Source organism: Nuphar pumila, chromosome 3 (assembly GCF_984573655.1).
Source record: "Nuphar pumila chromosome 3, dmNupPumi1.hap1.1, whole genome shotgun sequence".
NCBI lineage: Eukaryota > Viridiplantae > Streptophyta > Magnoliopsida > Nymphaeales > Nymphaeaceae > Nuphar > Nuphar pumila.
The window spans coordinates 39,705,261-39,725,068 of NC_143251.1; the positions used below are offsets into that span (position 1 = coordinate 39,705,261).

At 34.8% G+C, this 19,808-nt stretch overlaps 1 protein-coding gene across 1 annotated transcript in view; it reads right to left on the bottom strand.

Moving 5' to 3' along the window:
- The window catches only part of LOC149842654 (SET domain-containing protein), a 133,953-nt gene that overhangs the window by 103,562 nt on the left and 10,583 nt on the right, over positions 1–19,808 (bottom strand). The window contains exons 6-8 of the mRNA XM_089999346.1: positions 4,470–4,496; positions 2,555–2,685; positions 1,510–1,623 (exon numbers count right to left, since the gene is read on the bottom strand). Of these exons, the coding sequence (XP_089855472.1) occupies positions 1,510–1,623; positions 2,555–2,685; positions 4,470–4,496 (272 nt within the window). The remainder of the gene's footprint in view (positions 1–1,509; positions 1,624–2,554; positions 2,686–4,469; positions 4,497–19,808) is intronic.

A 19,808-nucleotide genomic window follows, 5' to 3' on the forward strand; every position in this document is an offset into this window, starting at 1 on the left:
AGTCGACTGCATATGCTTCCATGTCAACTGCATATGCAATGAAAGACCATAGCCAAGTGCTCTCACAGCATCAGCTGGTAAAGCAACATTACCAATGATATGGGTAATTCCTTCAGTAGTTTTATTTTGCTTCCTCTAATCGGATTGTGAAGGGATAGATTGCATTTTGCTTTCATTACATGCTACCATATATTTGTTACTGATTCTTCATTTAATTGAAAGTAAAACGCAACAAAAATTTTATAGGGTCCAACAGTAAAATGAATACTATGTGACGGCATATGAAACATGCACTTCACTGCTCCTCCAGAAATTCCTTGTGCCCCTACTGCACTACTGCTTGGTAGACTGGTAGTTTCCACCCTCTGTCCAACGTTGAGCCCTGGATTGATGAAACTCCCTTGAAAAGCATTGGCGTGCATATACGTGAGATGCTCTATCTAACTGAGTTATAACCCTTGTGATAGATATCCAAGGGATGATGTTCTCCTCATCACCATGGATAGACCTTATTTTAACAACTGATTTTTTGCCAGTCAGGAAGATTTTTTTTGCCCACTAATACAAGTATAAGAGAATGGATCACCATCATATTCAGAAAGAGAAGCCAGCCAGTACCATATCCTTGGCATGTGTCTATCAAATTACTAAAGTTTTCACATGGCCACTCTCATGCACACATTATCAATCCTGGCCAACCTCTACAATCAATTCTTGCATCTAGGGCTTGTGATGGGTGTTGAATATGTATTGCTGCATGTTAAAAGCATAAGGCCTATTAACATTCTTTTGTTTTGTTTCTGGATAGTGACATTTGCAGTAGCATTCTCTTAAATTCATCTAGTATTCTCTTTATCTTTCATAACGATCGCTCTCGTATCTTTTGTAGTCTTCTATCACTTTACAAAACACAGTTCAGTCACATACCTATGGTTTAATGCAGGATGGAATTTCCACACCATCTTAATTCAATGTTTCCTAATCTCATTTACTTGACATAATGACAAAATAAGACATTGCACAAATTAGCAGTGCAAGGCAAACTTTATGAGAAGTTAAGATACAATGTGAATTCTATAGACGAATTTGTCAAAGATGTTCATTCTACATACAATCAAAATTCTGCAACAGAGACACAACATATATATCCTGAATGGCATGATCTCAGTTGTATAAAAATACATTTTGTTGTTACGGCAGGTAGAAGATAATAACCTCATTCATACTAAAAACTTGATTCATATTCACAGACAAATTTTTGCATTAAAATGCATTAAAAATTAGCATGAGAATTTCTTAACTGGATACTCCTAAGAAATATTTCAAAAAGGCCCTTTAGTTGCACGACTAGTCTCTTAAATGTCTATTAAAAAATGTTTATCTTGGCAGATGTTTCTTATCACTTCATAGTATGTTATTCTAATGTGCTTCATATGCTATTCAGTCCTCAAGCAACAAGAACTATAGAAAATATAAGTATGCAAAAGAAAAAAGAAAAAACCAACTTACTATGATTGCAGAAATCAATGCCAGGAACAAGTCCTTCAACCCAAACGGTCTCAGGTTTTACTTGAGCAGATGTTACTTCTGATCCTGCTCTCTCACCCCCACGAGTAGAGGATCCTTGATAAAGAAAACAAAAAATGAAATGGCCTTAGCCCCACCAACAATCACATCCTTGAAAGCCACATTATTCATCTGAAATATGGTTCTGCCTTTTATTGACAATAAAGTAGACAGAAGTTGATTACATCTAAGAACAACTATACAAAGTATTAGGCAGGCATTCATAGTTACCAAGCAGGTAGGATTCGAGATGATTAGGCTTGGAACTTTGGTGTGAATTAAGGGATTGGATTTGGTCAGACCTCGAACCCAAATTTGACACATTATTTTGTGATACGGATCTTACAATAAGATCCAAATATGCAGTTTAGTAGGATTTGGTCTTATGCGATCAGACTTTTTGGGTTCGAACATTTTGCCAGAGCTATGTTTAAATCTGGATTAAATCCATCGTATTTGCACTTTTTACATGTAAAACCCTTGTTCCCAAACTTTTTTTTGTCAGATCCAGTATAGCCATATAAATTTTGGAACTGAATTCAACTCTATTTCATCGAATCTAGTTTTGGTCCAGATGTAAATACAGACTTGTTGCTTAACATCCAAATTTGGATTCTGATCTACCACGATGTGACCTATATCCAGCCAGTTTTCACCCCTAGCATCATTCAGACATGCAGAACCAATGGGATACGCCAGTCGTCCCAAGCTCCATGGTTTTTAATCAATGATGGAACTAAGAGGAACTGCTAGAATGTCTTCGAACCTTGCCAAGTCACTAAGTCCATACAAGCCACAATCCAGCTCAGAAGACCCAAATACAGTCAATATATATTACTCATTTAGGTAGGTTGAACGGAAATCCATAAACAATGACCAATTAAAACTCAAGAAACGGCTAAAAATGCAAAATCTCCAAAAGAAGCAAGTGGTCAAATCATAAGTATGGATAAACAAAAGAGAGATGTGTTACTAGCCACAACTCAACCTTTATGTGAAGTTGGAGCATTCATGTCTTCAGAGTGCTCGTCAAGGAATAAAGAACCAACCAGCTGGGGGAACACAAAAGAATGCGGCAAAGGAATGTTCAAAGCTCTAGTCCAGAAGATGGAATTTGCCCTGCAAACATAAATTTCAATCAACTTTCAGAACTTAATAACTGAAGGCATACAAAAGAATATTCAGGCAAACAAAATAACCAATTCAATGAACATGATAGAAAGCATAAAAACTAAGGTATAATCAGACCATAAACAGAGAGAGAGAAAGAGATATTAAATGATCTGACACAATTTACATTGTCCCATATGAACACCCCTTAGGATGGCTTGCTCGACCAAATTAGGCCTTCATTTGGTTATGTGGCCTGTACATTTGCAACCATACTCTAAGCACCTTCACTGGTTTTCTCCGCATCTAACACACATTGTTTGACACTGGTGGATAGCAATTTCACTGTTTTTGCATGGCTAAAACCAACTGGACCTTAAACAAAACCCTCAGGGATCATGCTTCTCCATGCTTTCATCAGAGATAACATTGTTTCATAGGTTCATGTCAAATGGTGCAGCATGGCAAGATACTGGCTGAGGTCTTAATTTGGTGACAATTTGTCATGTAATATTTATTTACACTTTTTGGTCTAGGATAGTAGAATTTCCTTTTGGCATGTCCAGTAAACTAAAAATAAATATAAATAACATGGCCATCAATGTTCTAGAATAAAAAATATGCTGAGTTGGAATATATCTGACAAGCATATAATGGCCTCATCTTAGTTGATGCAAGTAAACTCTTGATAAATCAAAATCAAATAATTAGTTAAAAAGACAATGAAATGTGACAGTACAAAATATACGAATTTGCAAAGAATAGTTTTGCATCCTGTTTAGCCTTACAATCATATCATGAATTTTCCTTGCACATTATATTGTTGTTTTATATATATCGAAATGAAATTGCCGCATATAGCACAAACAGCTCATTTAAGGAGAACCAATGTTGTGGAATTAATTATAGTGCTTATTTTTCTAACTGCACCCTAATGAAAAGTAGTTTGCTTCTGGTTCCAAAAGTTTGCTCACAATGTCAAACTTCTACCAATGCATCTAGCTTCTTAGAGGTATTGCTGTATCAAACCCTTAGCACCAAAGACAATTTCCTTAACTGATTTGGCAACTTAGTAATATCTTGACAACACATTCTTTAATTGCATGTTCTCCTACATAATTATGTTCCAAAAGGTTACATCAGCCAATCATGCAGCTGGAGGCCCATAAACATGGTGAACGCGGAAATGCTTGCTATCAGAATTCACTTCAAATTATTAATAACCATACTCAAGCAGACTTGCCATATTTTATAGGCATTTAAAAAATAGTTAGCAATTTTAAATCTAAAATTACACATTCACCAAGCTTGCACATGTAAGTTCCCATTTGATAGCACAATCACAGAGGAAAGGTGGTTCAAGATCAACGTTCAGCAACAAGCCATGTCTATGTACTAGAGCATCTCTTAATTACTGTGATTTCCCCATAGCTTGCAACAAACCTACTCCAAACTTTGCAAAGGGACTAAGCTTCAAAGAATCAAATAGCACAAAGAAAGAACAGAACTCATCCATAGGACACGTGTAGTCAATCTCTATACCTATCTCAACTTCTAGGATTCAGATCACACATTTTGAAATTGGCATTTTATGGTCATATAACAATGCAATTGTTGGAGACAAACAGAACAAATATAGACAAAGATGTGAAGTTTCACACTCTTATCATATAAAGAAAGAAACAGCTGAACATACCTAAGAATGTCATTGAGCATTTATTCAAGATCCACAGGAACAATCATTCACATAAGATGTAGAAAGTGAACACAGCAAAACAAGAGAAACAACGTACCATAAGAAGTCTTCAAAATGAACAACACTGCAAAAGACAAGAAAAGGCTAAATGAGTTTATGCAAGTGAAGCAATAGGGGAGGAGAATTAGATAAAACTATCTAATGCCTCAATGATAAAAAAAAAAGATGGTTTCAGAAAAAGCATCTTTGAACCTAAAGATAGAAATTGGTTAGAAATGGTAAGTTAAATTTAAAAAGAAATTGCAAAAGATGGATATCAAAAACTTCAATAACATGAAAAGAATCAAAATCTTCAATGTACTGGCAATGAAGAGGGTCATAGAAAGAAAAAGAAAATATAAAGATTGCAAAAGAGGAACTAATAAAACATCAAGTCAGATTTAGTGAAAAATATATCTGAAGGATGAGACCCGCCAAAAAAACTTTAAATCAACAGACTGCTATGCATGGTGAAAAACTCAACATGGTGGGTTACTCTTTTAAGGAAAATAACCCCAAGTTCTCTGTTCACTGCATCACTTGATTGACGCCAAAATTTCACAAATAGCAACTTCTTTAGGGTCCACAAAATGGGATACAAGAACCTACATGACTGCTGTGGACATGTTTTTGGAAAATGACAAAATAAAACACCATAAAGAACTGTCGAAGTTCCATCCTTCATCAGATATTAGCCAAGCTGCCATCAGGTTCAAATAAAATCCTTCAAAATCTTAGTTATCAAGTCGATCTTTAAAAGGGAAGGTTTCACCTTTTAAAACAAAAAACAGAAAAGGAAAACACATGAGAGAAATGAAGAATTCAGTTCTTTCTTTCCTTAAAATTAGGATAAACATGGTATATGACATCGTCTAGATATATTTGTTTCAATGTGCATTACATTCAAAAATCCATATAAATACCCCTAATCCGAAAAAATAAAATAAATAAATGGCATTATAATATAAATATTTTGCTGTCATTTTGGACTTTCTTATAAAGCAAATCTATTTTGCACCAAACTGCACATGCATTAACATTAACAGAGTTCAGATATTAGTAAAAGAAATAGATGGGCATACAAACAGTTAATAAAATGATCTTTAATTTGATAAAACCCTGGGAGAGACGTAGTTGTTTAATTGAATTTTCAGACAAAATTTGGAGGCAAAATTCAGGTATGAACACCGTTAGATCCGTCTCGAAATACGGATCGCATTGGCAGCCTATTTTTCCGAAATCGGATTACGGTTGGACCAAAAATCACATTTTTAAAAAATGACCCACCTCTATTTTTTACTTTTTCTAGATTGGATCAAACTGGATCTGTTTTGCTTGATCCAAGTTAATATGGATCTTAACCCAGTCCAGGATCTATATTGACCAGGATTTGGTCTAGGTATGATCCATGTGGATTTTGGATATGGATTTAGATCTTGGATCCAGATCTGAATCTGAAATTCATCCATGGTTAATTTAAAACTTTAAAATCAACCTTTAAATTTAAATAAGATGAGGTAGTGTTCTACGTAGAGTTTTACCCCAAGTAGAACTCTATCCCATAGGACTTTCCAGAGGGGGGTGGCACCCTCTGGAATATTCTTTAGAATATTAAATTAAATAAAATAATTAAATAAATTTTAATTAATTGAAATATCTAGAAGAGGTAGAATTCTATATTAAGTACAACTCTACTCTCTAAGAACATTATCTAGAGGGGATGTCACCCCTTCTAGATTAAAATAACTTAAAGAAAATAAAATAAAATATTACAACCAATATAAAAAAGGGTTAGTTTTAGAGAGAGTGAGATAGAGAAAAAAAGAGAAAACCCAAAACTCGTGAGAAGAGATGAGAAAAAAAGAAAGAGAAAAGAAAAGAAAAAAAAAAGGAGAAGAAGAAGAAAAACAATTTTTTTTAGGCATCTATGGATTTTTTCGATCTTTTTCTGAACTTCAATCAAGGTAAGAGTTTCTCTATAAATTCTTACGGGCAAGAAATATGTATAAATGGATTTATGTATAAGTATTAGAGGAAAAAAAAGAAATCTGATTTTACGTGTATATATATATATATACAGATTTATTCTTTTTATGGATGACAATTTTCCCTTATGCATAAATTTTTTTAAAATATACATATTGATTCATTCTTTTTATGCCGCAAAAGGGATAGACATAGGATAGATCCTAGAATTAAGTGGTGGGCACTGAAAGGAGCTAAACAAGGAATGTTTGTAGAGCATGTAGTTAAGGAAGTTGATTGGTGTCTCGAGGAGGATTCAGAATCAATGTGGAATAAGATAGCGGGTGGTATGAGAAAAGTAGTTAAGGAGGTATTGGGTGAGTCTAAAGGCGGTGCACCACTAGGTAAGGATACATCATGGTGGAACGAGGATGTCAAATTAGCTATTAAGGTTAAAAGAGAGTGTTATAGAAATCTAAGTAAGAGTCGTGATAATGAGAATTTGGAGAAGTATATGATAGCAAAGAAGGAAGCTAAAAAAGTTGTTCGAAACGCGAGGGCTAAGGTATATAAGGAGGTTTATGACAAGTTGGATACCAAAGAAGGCGAGAAGGATATTTATAGGCTTGCAAAGATGAGAGATAGGAAATCGAAGGATTTGGGTATGGTTAGATGTATCAAAGATGAAACGCAAAGGGTTTTAGTCAAAGATGAGGAGATTAAGGAGAGATGAAAAGATTATTTTGATAAGCTATTTAATGATAGTCATGCTCAAGATCTTTGAGACTTCTCCATTCCTTTTCATGAGATAAATCGTGACTTCATGCGCAAGATTCAAAAGAAAGAAATTGCAGAGGATTTGAAGAAAATGAAATCAAGAACGGCAGTTGGCCCAGATGGTATACCTATCGAGGCTTGGAAATGCTTGGGAGAGAAAGGTTTAGAATGGTTGACAAATCTTTTTAACTTGAGTGGAGGAAGAGTACTTTGGTGCCTTTATATAAGAATAAGGGTGATATACAAGATTGCACAAACTATCGTGGTATAAAACTCATGAGTCATACTATGAAACTTTGGGAGAGGGTGATTGAGTCTAGGTTGAGGAAGGTTGTCATGATATCGGAGAATCAATTTGGTTTTATGCCTGGAAGATCAACTATGGAAGCTATACATCTTCTTAGACAACTTATTGAAAGATATAGAGAGAGGAACAAAGATTTGCATATGGTTTTTATTGATTTAGAGAAGGCATACGATAGAGTACCTAGGGACGTTTCTGGTGGACAATAATGAAGAAAGGTGTTTCTCTCAAGTACATTAGTATAATTAAAGATATGTATGAAGGAGTAGTAACCAATGTCCGCACTTGTGGAGGGGTGACAACCAATTTTCCGATAACGGTTGGGTTACATCAAGGATCTGCTTTAAGCCCTTTCCTATTTGCGATAGTGATGGATGAGCTTACGAGATCAATTCAAGAAAATGTACCGTGGTGTATGTTGTTTGCTGATGATATTGTTTTGATTGATGAGTCTAGAGCTGGGGTTAATGCTAAGTTAGAATTATGGAGACAGACATTGGAAGCTAGAGGTTTTAAGTTGAGTAAGAGTAAGACTGAATATATGGAATGTCGGTTTAGTAAGCAACGAAGTAGGGATGGGAGTGTAGTGAAGCTTGGTGAGCAAGATATACCGGTGAATGATTATTTCAAATATTTGGGATCCATCATTCAAAAGTATGGAGAAATTGATGGAGATGTAAATCATAGGATAAAGGTTGGGTGGATGAAATGGAAAAGTGCTACTGGAATGCTGTGCGATCGTAGAATGCCATTGCGGTTGAAGGGAAAGTTTTATAGGACGACTATTAGACCCGCTTTACTATATGGTACGGAATGTTGGGCTGCCAAGAGACATCATATTCAAAAAATGAGTGTAGCTGAGATGCGGATGCTTAGATGGATGTGTGGAAATACAATAAAAGATAAGATTCGGAACGAAGAGATACGTAAGAAGGTAGGTGTTGCACCCATTGAAAATAAGATGCGAGAGAATCGTTTACGGTGGTTTGGACATATTCGGCGAAGGCCTAATGATGCTCCAGTTAGAAGGTTGGAGAAATGGGAAAATATATTAGTTAAAAGAGGTCGGGGTAGGCCTAGGAAGACTTGGATGGAGATGATAGGAAAGGATATGAATGCTTTGAACCTCACCGAGGACATGGCGTTGGATAGAAATGATTGGAGGAAAAGGATTCATGTGGAAGACCCAAAATGAATTTCTTTTTTGGTTCATATCGCTGACCCCAATTGTTTTGGGATGAAGGCGTAGTTGTTGTTGTTGTTGTTGTTTATACATATTGATTCATTGATTCATGCAACTGAATATGTATAGGCATATACATATTCAGATTTGACGATTTTTCATCCAAAAATAGGCATGTCGATTTTCTGTTTCATGGCTTATGCATAGCCAAAATACGTATAATGCATATAATCAGATTTAGTAATTTTTATTGTTAATGCCATTGAATATATTTGTGAATATGGACATGTTCAGATTTCTGATCATGCAAAGAGGCATATGTATTTAGGTGTATTAATTTTATTAGATTTGCATCTTAAGGCATGCATAATGTTTTGGATTTGACGAGCTTGATATATATATATATATATATATATATATATATATATATATATATATATATATATATATATATATATGTTCAGATCTAATAATCTTTTTGACATGCACACAGCTGAATATATTTTACTGTTTCGATCGTAACGTGTGCATACATATACTTCTGGATTTATGCATCTGAAAAATAGTTTTTTTTAAATCTGCCGAGCATATATACTCTGGCAGATCTGGTTTAGATCTACCAAGTCATGCTCGGACAGATCTGATGAGTCATGCTCGGGCAGATCTGGTCCAGATCTGCCGAGTTTACATACATGTAAATCTGGCCAGAACTGCCAAGTTTAGGTGCACACTGATTTGGATCAGATATGCCGAATGTATGCATTAGGCAGATCTAGTTTGGATCTGCCGAATATATAATTATATGTTTCAGATTTGTCCAACATGTATTGTTTTGATTCATCTTAGTTGAATTATATGTTTCAATTTAATTGATTTTTGTACTCATGTTTAAGTGCAGCCAGCATGTTGTACATATTGTACGCATAGTTTCTTATGGTATGGCCGACCCATGTACATGATTATGATCATGTACATGGATCAGCCAGCATGCAGTCCACATGGTACATGTAATGAGATGTGCGGAAATAAGAAATGGTTCAATAATGAACCAAATAACACAAACACTTAATGTGCAAATCACATAAAACCCACAATGGAACGACGGCCGAAAAGCAAAAGAATATTATTGAAGAAGAAATAGAGGAGAGAACTCCTTACAAATGAGAGAGGGGGGAGTCCCCTATTTATACAAGAGAGAAAGCATAAAGGGGAGCCATTGGAGCTCCCCTTAGTGAATGTTGGGGAGCCCCAATGGTCATAAATATGACCGTTGGGGACCCCAACATCTCACTAAGTGGGGCCCCCAATGGTCCCAAAAGAAAGAAAAAGAAAAACTAAGATCCTAAAAAATACATATGAAAAGACCAAAATACCCCTATCGAGTATTTTGGTATAAATACATAGAATAGTATATATATATATATATATATATATATATATATATATATATATATATATATATATATATATATTAACACCCCTCAAACTTTACGAGGAAAAGACCGAAAGTTGGCTAAGAAGAAACATAAAACGAGGAGTTGGAAGAGCTTTGGTGAAGAAATCGGCTAGCTGATATTCTGATGTAACATAAGGCAATGTAATGGTCCTTCTGAGGTATTCATCTCGAACATAATGACAGTCCATTTCAATATGCTTGGTGCGCTTATAGAATGTATGATTGCTTGCAATGTAGATCGCACTTTTGTTGTCACAACACATCTTGGAAGAAGTTGAAATGACAATCCCCATATCACAAAGGAGACTTCTACGCCAAAATAATTTTCATAGTTGTAGTCGTCATGGCATGATATTTAGCTTCTGTTGATGACAATGATACATTTTGTTGCTTCTTGCACCTCCATGAAATAAGCAAATCACCTAAGAAAATGCAAAAACCAGTAGTTGAGATACGATCATTGGGATTACCTCCTCAATTTGCATCAGTATAAGCAGTTAAATCAAAAGTAGAGGAGAATAAAGCCCTTTTGAGATGCTATTCTTGATATATCGCACAATTTTCATGACAGCTGTCATATGAACTGTCGTAGGGGCATGCTGAAACTGGCTTACTGAATGAACTACATGCACAATATCCAATGTTAAGCCTTACAGGCGTCCTCATTTTGCTAAAAATAATGGCTTTAGAAAGGGTGTTATTTGTCACTATTGTAATGAACCGGGTCACATGAAACCGGTATGTCTTAAGCTTTGATACCATGTAATGAGATGTGCAGAAATAAGAAATGGTTCAATAATGAACCAAATAACACAAACACTTAATGTGCAAATCACATAAAACCCACAATGGAACGACGGCCGAAAGGCAAAAGAATATTATTCAAGAAGAAATAGAGGAGAGAACTCCTTACAAATGAGAGAGGGGGAGTCCCCTATTTATACAAGAGAGAAGGCATAAAGGGGGGCCATTGGGGCTCCCCTTAGTGAACGTTGGGGAGCCCCAATGGTCATAAATATGACCATTGGGGACCCCAACGTCTCACTAAGTGGGGCCCCCAATGGTCCCAAAAGAAAGAAAAAGGAAAAAAAAACTAAGATCCTAAAAAATACATATGAAAAGACCAAAATACCCCTATCAGGTATTTTGGTATAAATACACAGAATAGTATATATATATATACATATGTATATATTTTAACAGTACAGACCTAGCCGACCCATGTACATGTTCATGAACATGTGCAACGATCAGCCAGCAGGGCTACTGCAGGTTTGTCTGAGGTCTAGCCGACCCATGTATATGATCATGATCATGTACATAGATCAGCCAACATGTTGGAAATATGTATTTTTCAGCATTGGCCAACCCATGAATATGAATTTGATCGTGTACATTGATCAGCCCCAATGGTGGTCATGTACATGTTTAAGATTAATGTATGCATTCTTTCTGAGATGATACATAAACATGATTTTGATTTGATCGACTTGCAGTTGTGTGTATCATACGCATGAATCTGAAATTTATTTGATGTTTGCATAACTGTGATCATATGCATGTTTGGTTGTTTATTAATGGAATTGATCATGATAATGTGATCTACAAACATCTATTGGCATATACTCGTTTGGCTTCATGTGCATTCATTTTGTGTGTTTGAATGTGCATTGTGAACATGTTTTGAAACAAGGTGTCTGTTGCATGTTCACTGCAAAGATAAATAAATCACTTTTGAGATGTTTTGGTTGTCAGATGTGAACGACTGCAAGTTGTGTAGGCCAGGAGCAGGTGTTGCTCTACTTGTTCATGGTTTTATTTATGCATTGCAAAATTATTTTTGGAAATTATTGGTTTTTCAAATTAATTATATTGTTAAATTTGTGTGGTCAGGGCCAAAAATTGGTTTTACATGTTGATTTGCAAAATGGTTCTTGTGTAAAGAACTTGAAATTATTTGAAAAGATAAAAGAGACCAAAGAGTATAATTAATCTCCTCCTTATGTACCTTCCACAATGTGGAAATCTTAGATGGCGATTTTAGGGGGATTGTGACGATACTAAAACTGTGTGCAATTGTGCCCCTGAATCCGATATGGTGGTTCACATCCCAGCCACAATTTTAGGAAGATTTCATCCCTTTGCTTGGGGGGTGTTATTGACTCAGTTGTAGTTTTGGTATACCAAGAAAGTAGAATCAATGGTTGAGGATTTTCATTGATGTCTTGACATTAGATGAGGATTTCAAATGTTCAGATGGAAGGTGAGGATTCCTGATATCGGTCAAGGAACAAGTGTATAACTCAGTAATAAAATACAAATTATGTGTTAAGCTATAACTGAAAACCCAACTTGGACTTCGAGAATTTGTGCCTTTTTTTGTATCCGCGGGTTTAAGAAAAAGTAAAAATTAAATTTGTGTGCATTTAATAGGGACATGCATGCAAAAGCAACTCAGATAAATAACTTAATAAGTTATTTATGTATGTGCATTGAATCATGCATATTTTACTATTCAGCATTAGTTCATGCATTCATACTTATTTTGTTTCGCATGATATTTAGTTTAATGTTTGAATAGTAGAATAACTGCGGTAAGTTGTGGTTTGTGATATTCCTCTGAAATTTATGCATAAATTTTTTTATGCTATTTTTTTTTACTGTTTGAATTTTTACAGGAATTTGTATGAAGGACTTCGGTTCTTACTCGTTTTCTTAAAATGGTTTTATAGGCACAAATGTTCGGTGATGTCTTGACTAACTGGTTTCTGACAGGATGGCTCTTATGATATAGACGATTTTGATGTTGTAGACTATTTGACTTTTGATTTAAATTAATAAAGTTTGAATGATTCTTCAGCTGATTCAATGCACTATTTGGTTTGTGGTTTGGTATATTAAATCTTAGATGCCTCAGATCCTTAAGTGGGTTTCTGCAATTGTTTAAAAAAAATCCATTATTTTTACAAAGGTCAGTTGGGATCGTTACAGCTTGCATACTCTGAAGTTGGTTTTGAAACTAGTTTGGTGATGGGCGTCACATAAAGACTTTTTAGTGGTCTGGTCCTACCATAATGTTGCATGATCTATTTCAAGTGTGAGCCAGTTGTAGTTGTCAAAGACCAACCTTGTATACAAGGTTAGGCACGTAGGTGAAAGAGGGCACCTGGTGTTTGGGGACCAATATGTATGCATAGTCTCAGAGCGAATGGACCTTGTCATGTGCAGTGGGCATTGTGAGGCAGCATTGATGGCACAACATGTCGTGCAGATGATAGAAAGGGACTCTACGTTCAACTAGACGACAGGCGTTGGGCAAGAGCTGTGTGTATTGTCTTGTGTTGTGCGAGAGTTGGAATGTGGCAAGCACAGTATTGAGCACCACTGAGTGAGTAATGCATCAGATGTAGTTAGTTGGCATGCAATGGTATTGTGTCATGTAATGGATAACTAGACAAGACAATTCTTGAATTAATTTTATTTTATGACAATCAGAGTGCCATCAAAATTTCATTAAATCTTGTTTATTATAGAAAGACTAAGCATATAGAAATTGATCAGCATTTCATCAGAAGCAAAATTGAAGATGGTGAACTTGAGGCCAAATTCATCGTTCAAAAAATCAAATTGCAAATTTATTTACCAAGGGTTTGACAAAGCAAAGATTTTGGTATTTGAAGTCCAAGTTGTCCATGGTGATCACCATGTACAACTTGAGAGAGGCTATTAAGAGATAACATTATTGGAACTAGGTCTAGACCTGAACTCAGATCCAAACCCAGATCCAATATACCTGGCATGAGACCCAATCTGATGTGACATCTTGCTTGCCTGCTGTGTTGAGTCTGCTTATTATGCTAAGACTGTTTGTTATTATTTTCCTTATTGGATTAGGTCAACTTGTAAACTTTATCTTTTAGAGTTTGTATCCTACACAAACATGTAACGTTTTCTATATAATGAAATCAATAGACCCACATTCCCTCATTGGGAATCGTGGAATAGGAGCAGCAGCCCCAAGCCTCAACTGTCTTCTCTTCTTCTTTGCATGAGCTCTGGATCATCTAGTGATACCTATTCTATTAAGACTAAGTTTACACTATTTAAAGAATGTCATTTAATTGGTAACAAGAACCCTAAACTGAACCTGAGTTAGCATTAAAAAATAGTATATAAAGTAGGCCTGCTAACATCCACAATCGACTAGATTGTAACTTATCCATGATCAGATAAAACTTGTGTGCAATGTAAGACTAAGTGATTGATTGATACACACACATACACATACATAGAGACACACCATTCAATTACCTAAAACTAAAAGTACTTTCCAACATAGTTTTGACATCAGTCAATCACGTAAACATGGCTAACATAGAAACTGTGAGCATCTCTTAACACAGATTTTGACAACAAAAAAAAGTCAATACATATCAACTGATCAAATATACTGGGTAAGTCAAAATTGAGTGGCAGATTACAGCAATACGCATTGATATACATGTCTACAAGTTGTCAATATTTAAAAAAAAAAGATACTAAATTAGTCAAAGTAGACCTACAATCTAGCGTGCGGGGACTTACCCATGAATACACAGCTTTTCAATAGCAATTATAACTTAATTATGTATCATGTTGTGATATTAAGTACGGAAGGTGTGATTTTCTTTTTATTTTAGATATTGAGTTAAATTGTTATTTAATTAGTCACTTAATGTGTAGCTTAATAGTGCATTACTAATGTAGTTGTTATAGCGCATTGATATTTGCAATCCTGTGTAAATATGAAAAGATGGATTTAGATGGTGAACATGTAATATCGTGTGTTTTTCTATAATATTAAATTCTAAGACTTCATAAAATTTGGCTAAAGGTTTCATAAAGTCGATAGAAATCCTCGATTTTAGGTGGTGTCAGTTGAGTCTGGGCTTGGCCCAGGACCCATTGACAAGACCTAAACAATCGAATTAAGATTTGGTAAAACTTTTTATTTTTAACCTTTAAAATCGAGCAAAATTCGGGTTAAATTCAGGCAAAACTCGAAGGTGAAATTCAGGTAATATATCATTAGATGCGTCTCAAAATTTTGAAAACATTGATACTTGTTTTTCTAAATTCGGGCTAGTTGGCCCGAAAATCGCATTTTTTTAAAAATGACCTGCCTCGAAGTGACCGGTTCTAGATTGGATCGGATTTGATCCGTTTGACCCAAGTTAATATGGATTTGGACCCAGTCTAAGACCCATATTAATTAGGATCTGGTCCAAGTTGAGATCCAAATGGTGTTAGATATGGATTTGGATCTTGGATGTTGATCCAGATCCAAAATCCAAGTCCAACGAATTTAAAGTTTTAAATTCAATATAAAGGTTTAATTAAGTGAATTTTCAAGTTAAAAAGACTCCCAAAAAGGAGAGATACCCTCTGGAACTTTCTGAAAAAATATTATTTATTAAATAAATAAATAATAAAAATAATTAATTCCAAAATTTCTTTTGGATATGGCAGCTACCTATTATTCACGGATTCTAGAAGAGCCCAAATGGAATTAAAGTAAAATGGTAAAACAAAATAAAATACCAAATGGATAAAAAAAATAGTTAAAAAAGAAAGAAGTTACGTCACCCTCTCTCTAGAAAACCCAAAAAAAATTATAAAAATGTCTAACTCACCCCTCTCTCTAGATTTCGTTTTCTAAAGAGAGAGAGAAGAAAGAAAACAAAGAAAGAAAAAAAAGAGGAAAAGGAAAGGAAAGGAAAAAAGAAGAAGAAAGGGAAGAAGGAAAGAAGGATCTCTTTCTGTTCCGATCATTCGACGAAAACTTTTTCGGTCTTTTTTCATCTCCGATCGAAGGTACGGGTTATTCTATCGATTCAAATTGTGAGAAATAGCCTAAATTAAGTTTATGTGATATTTTTGGTGGAAAAAAAGGGGGGGGGGGGAATCTGAATTTGAATATAAGATTATATATATACATAACATTGATTTGGGTTGATTTTCCCTTTCTTTTTCAGCTAATATATATATATATATATATATATATATATATATATATATATATATATATATATATATATAATGCTAATTCAGGCATTTATTTTCGTCATGACATTTATTCGATTTTTTGATTTCGTGCTTATAGTTGAATATGTTCTACAGTCCATATGGACAGACCTATCTCACTGTCCATGTGGACAAATCTGTCCCACCACACATGTGGACAGATCTGGACAGATCTGTCACACTTTGCGTGTGGACAGATCTGGACATACCTGTCGCACTGTCCATATAGACAGATCTGCCATTTCCCATAGGTGAGCAAATCTGGTCCAGATCTGCGGATCGGTGGATGCATGCGAATCCATCGTTAGATTTCCAGCATGCTGATCTTTTTTACATTGCTGCTGATGTGGTCAGGTTTGTAAAACAAAGTTTTAGACATGCTTACGAACACTGAAAATCAGCCGGTTGTATGATAAAGCAGAGCTGCTTTTTTGTCATAATGTACAGCTGCGTAATTTTATTTTACAACACTAATTATGTTATACAAACTACCACAAAACTGTGTTCATATGTGTGCAGAAAACCTATGACTGTTATACACGGTTTTTTGGGAATAACTATGTTTGCAAACCTGTCATTAAAATATTATACACATGCTGAAAATCGTTAGCTGTTAAAAGCAAGCATGGAGACCCGAATTTTCTGATAAGATGTAATGGCAGATTTATTTTTTAGCATCGCCATGGTTCATATTAGAGCTCTTTTGAGGTTATTATGAGTGTTTGACGTCAAAGTTTGTAATGATGTAGGTAGGCATGTCTAAACAGTTTTAATATCGAGTTATGAACTGTTGTCATGACTGTGTTATACCGAACTTTTATTGGACTCTGTTAGGCTGTCAAAGCTGGTTCAATATCGACACAAGTTGTAAAAAAAAATTGTTTTAGTTAGGATTTGCCAAACTGTTTATGAGCTGAATATTTTTTTGTTTCTTTGTGCACTGTATGCATGCAATCTGGTCCAGACTTACCGTGTTCACACGGATAAATATGGACAGACATGTAGGCCGTCGTTAGTGGATAAATCTAAATCAGATTTGCTGCGTTCACACAGGCAGATAGATCTGGATAGATCTGTCACTCTTTTTTTCTTGGATAGATCTGGTCCAAATCTGTCCGAGTTGTACTTCTTGTACCAGCCGATTGTTTTGGAGTATCGGTTCTCCAAAACTGAGTTTCAAAAAAAAAACAGTTTGATGTGATGTTTCACTTGCCTGCGTGTGACTGTCTAGAAATCCTTACACAGGAACTTTGAGATGCGCATAGCAAGAACACGTAAATTCTGAAGTTATTTTGATGTTGTCGTGACATGATCAGATGCATGTTCGGATACTATGCATGAGATGAATTATGAAAGAAAATGCACGTTGCAAGTATTTGTTTGTATGCATATGCAATTTGTTTTATATGTTCATTCTTGATTGTGTATGAAAGAATGTGCATTGTGGACATGTTTCAATAGTTGTGTGTGTGCATGTTCATTGGGAATTTTGCTTAAGATGCATCGGTGGTCAAATGTGAACCATTCTAGGCCACATGGGTCAAGAGCTTGTGTAGCTCCAAGATTAGTGTTATACATTGCAAAATTCACTTTTGAAATTATTGGCTTTCTAAATTAATTGCATTGTTAAAATTGTAACGGGCCAAGGTCCGGTGTTGTGTTTTGCATGTTGATTTGCAAAATGATTCTTTTGTAAAGAATTTGACTTTTATTAAAAAGATAAAAGAGATAAACAGTGTAATTAATATTTTTCTTCCTAGATGTCCCTTCTGCAGTATGAGAATCCTAGATTGTGGTTTTGAGAAAACCATGAGGATACTAAAACTCTGTGTGCGATTGTTCTCCTAAACCCGATATGGTGATTCACCTCCCACCCACGATTTTAAAGAGTTTTCAACCAATTTGCCTGAGGATGGTGTTGTGACACAGTTGTTGTTATTGGTATACCAAGAAAGTGACATCAGTGGACGTTAATTTTCTTGTATTCCGACATTATATGTTGATTTCTAATGTTCCGATGGATGGTGTTAATTCTTGATATCGATCGAGGAACGAGTGTGGAACCCAGTAATAAAATACAAATTGTGTGTTAAGCTACAATTGAGAACATATCTTGAACTTCAAGAATTTGTTGTACCCGTTTTAAGTATCTGCGAGTTTTAATAAAAAATGAAACTAAACTTATGTGCATTTAATAGGAACATGCATGCAAAAGAGAACTCTGATAATAACTTAATAATTTATTTATGCATATGCATTAGAATAATGCATATTTACTGTTCTACATTAGTTCATGCATTCTTACTTGTTCTATTTCATGTGAGATATTGTTATTGCATGATAATTGCCTTTAAATGCTTGAATGAAAATTAAATTATGATATTGTTGTAATTATGTTCTTCTGAAAACCTGCATGAATTTGATTTATGCTTTTTCTTGCCTATTTGGATTTTTAGAGGAATTTGTACAAATAATATTTGATGCTTACCCAGTATTTCATATGTTTTTCGCAGGACCTGAGGCTCAGTGATTAGGACGACTACCACAAGGAGCCTAAGAGACTGCGTGACTTAATTTTGTTATTCTTTGATAGTATGGCTCTATGATTTTACACTTTAGTTTGATTATGTTCTCAAATTTTGATTTTTTATTAATAAAGTCAGTTATTTTATTTGGATGGTTCAATGTTGAGATCCCTTGTGGTTTTGAAGTTATTAAGTTTGTGAGGCCCTGAGTTCTTGGGTTTTGGTGTTCGTAATTGTTTTAAAAAAAATCACTTTTCAACGGGGATGAGTTGGGGTCATTATAGAACAAATATGGCATTAAACATGTCTCTGTGACTTATAAGTTTGGTCAAGTTTTTTCCGAACATGACATATAACAATTCATGTTCTAAATCTAAAATATGACTATTTGATTATATCATGAGCTTGTGAGAGACATCTCAATAAATAAAACAAATTATATAAATAAGGATGCGATGTTGTAAGCTACATGATCACTTCAATGGTTTGCTTGCAAATAAGACTCGATACTCAATGAGTTTTATAATAAGATAATTAAAAAATTTCATGGTATGGCACTTAAATAATACGATCATTGCAAGGAATTAGGTATTCCATGTATTAAACAATCATCGTAAAGGTTGCTCTCCTATCAACAAATTTTTGGAGTTTTATAACAAGTAGCTCAATGATCGTTTAAGAACAGTTGTTGACATAGACTTACATAACATCTTTAAAGGATACATAACAGAATTATAGTGTAATAGTAACTAATGACGAGCTATGAAAGAGTGTTTGTTGGCATTATATGTATTGTCTATATTGTCTTTGGTTCACTTTTGTAAAAGTGTTACTATTACTAATGGAACATTTGTGGTACATTAGTGGTGTTCAAAGAATATGAGTTTAGCTTTTGTGATGGGTTTGGTTTGAACATGCATAGTATTTGGTGACATGTAGTAGTGTTATAAAAAATGCATTAGTTGTTTCTTAAGTAGTATTCATGTGGTAGACTTCTTTCATGTTCTCTTTGAACTTTTAGTGTCACTTTGAACTTTGATGTTGAATGCATATTTTTGCAGACAATAAAGTCTCATAGTTACCATAATTGTAACCTATGATCCCACTAGACTAAATGGAAGAGA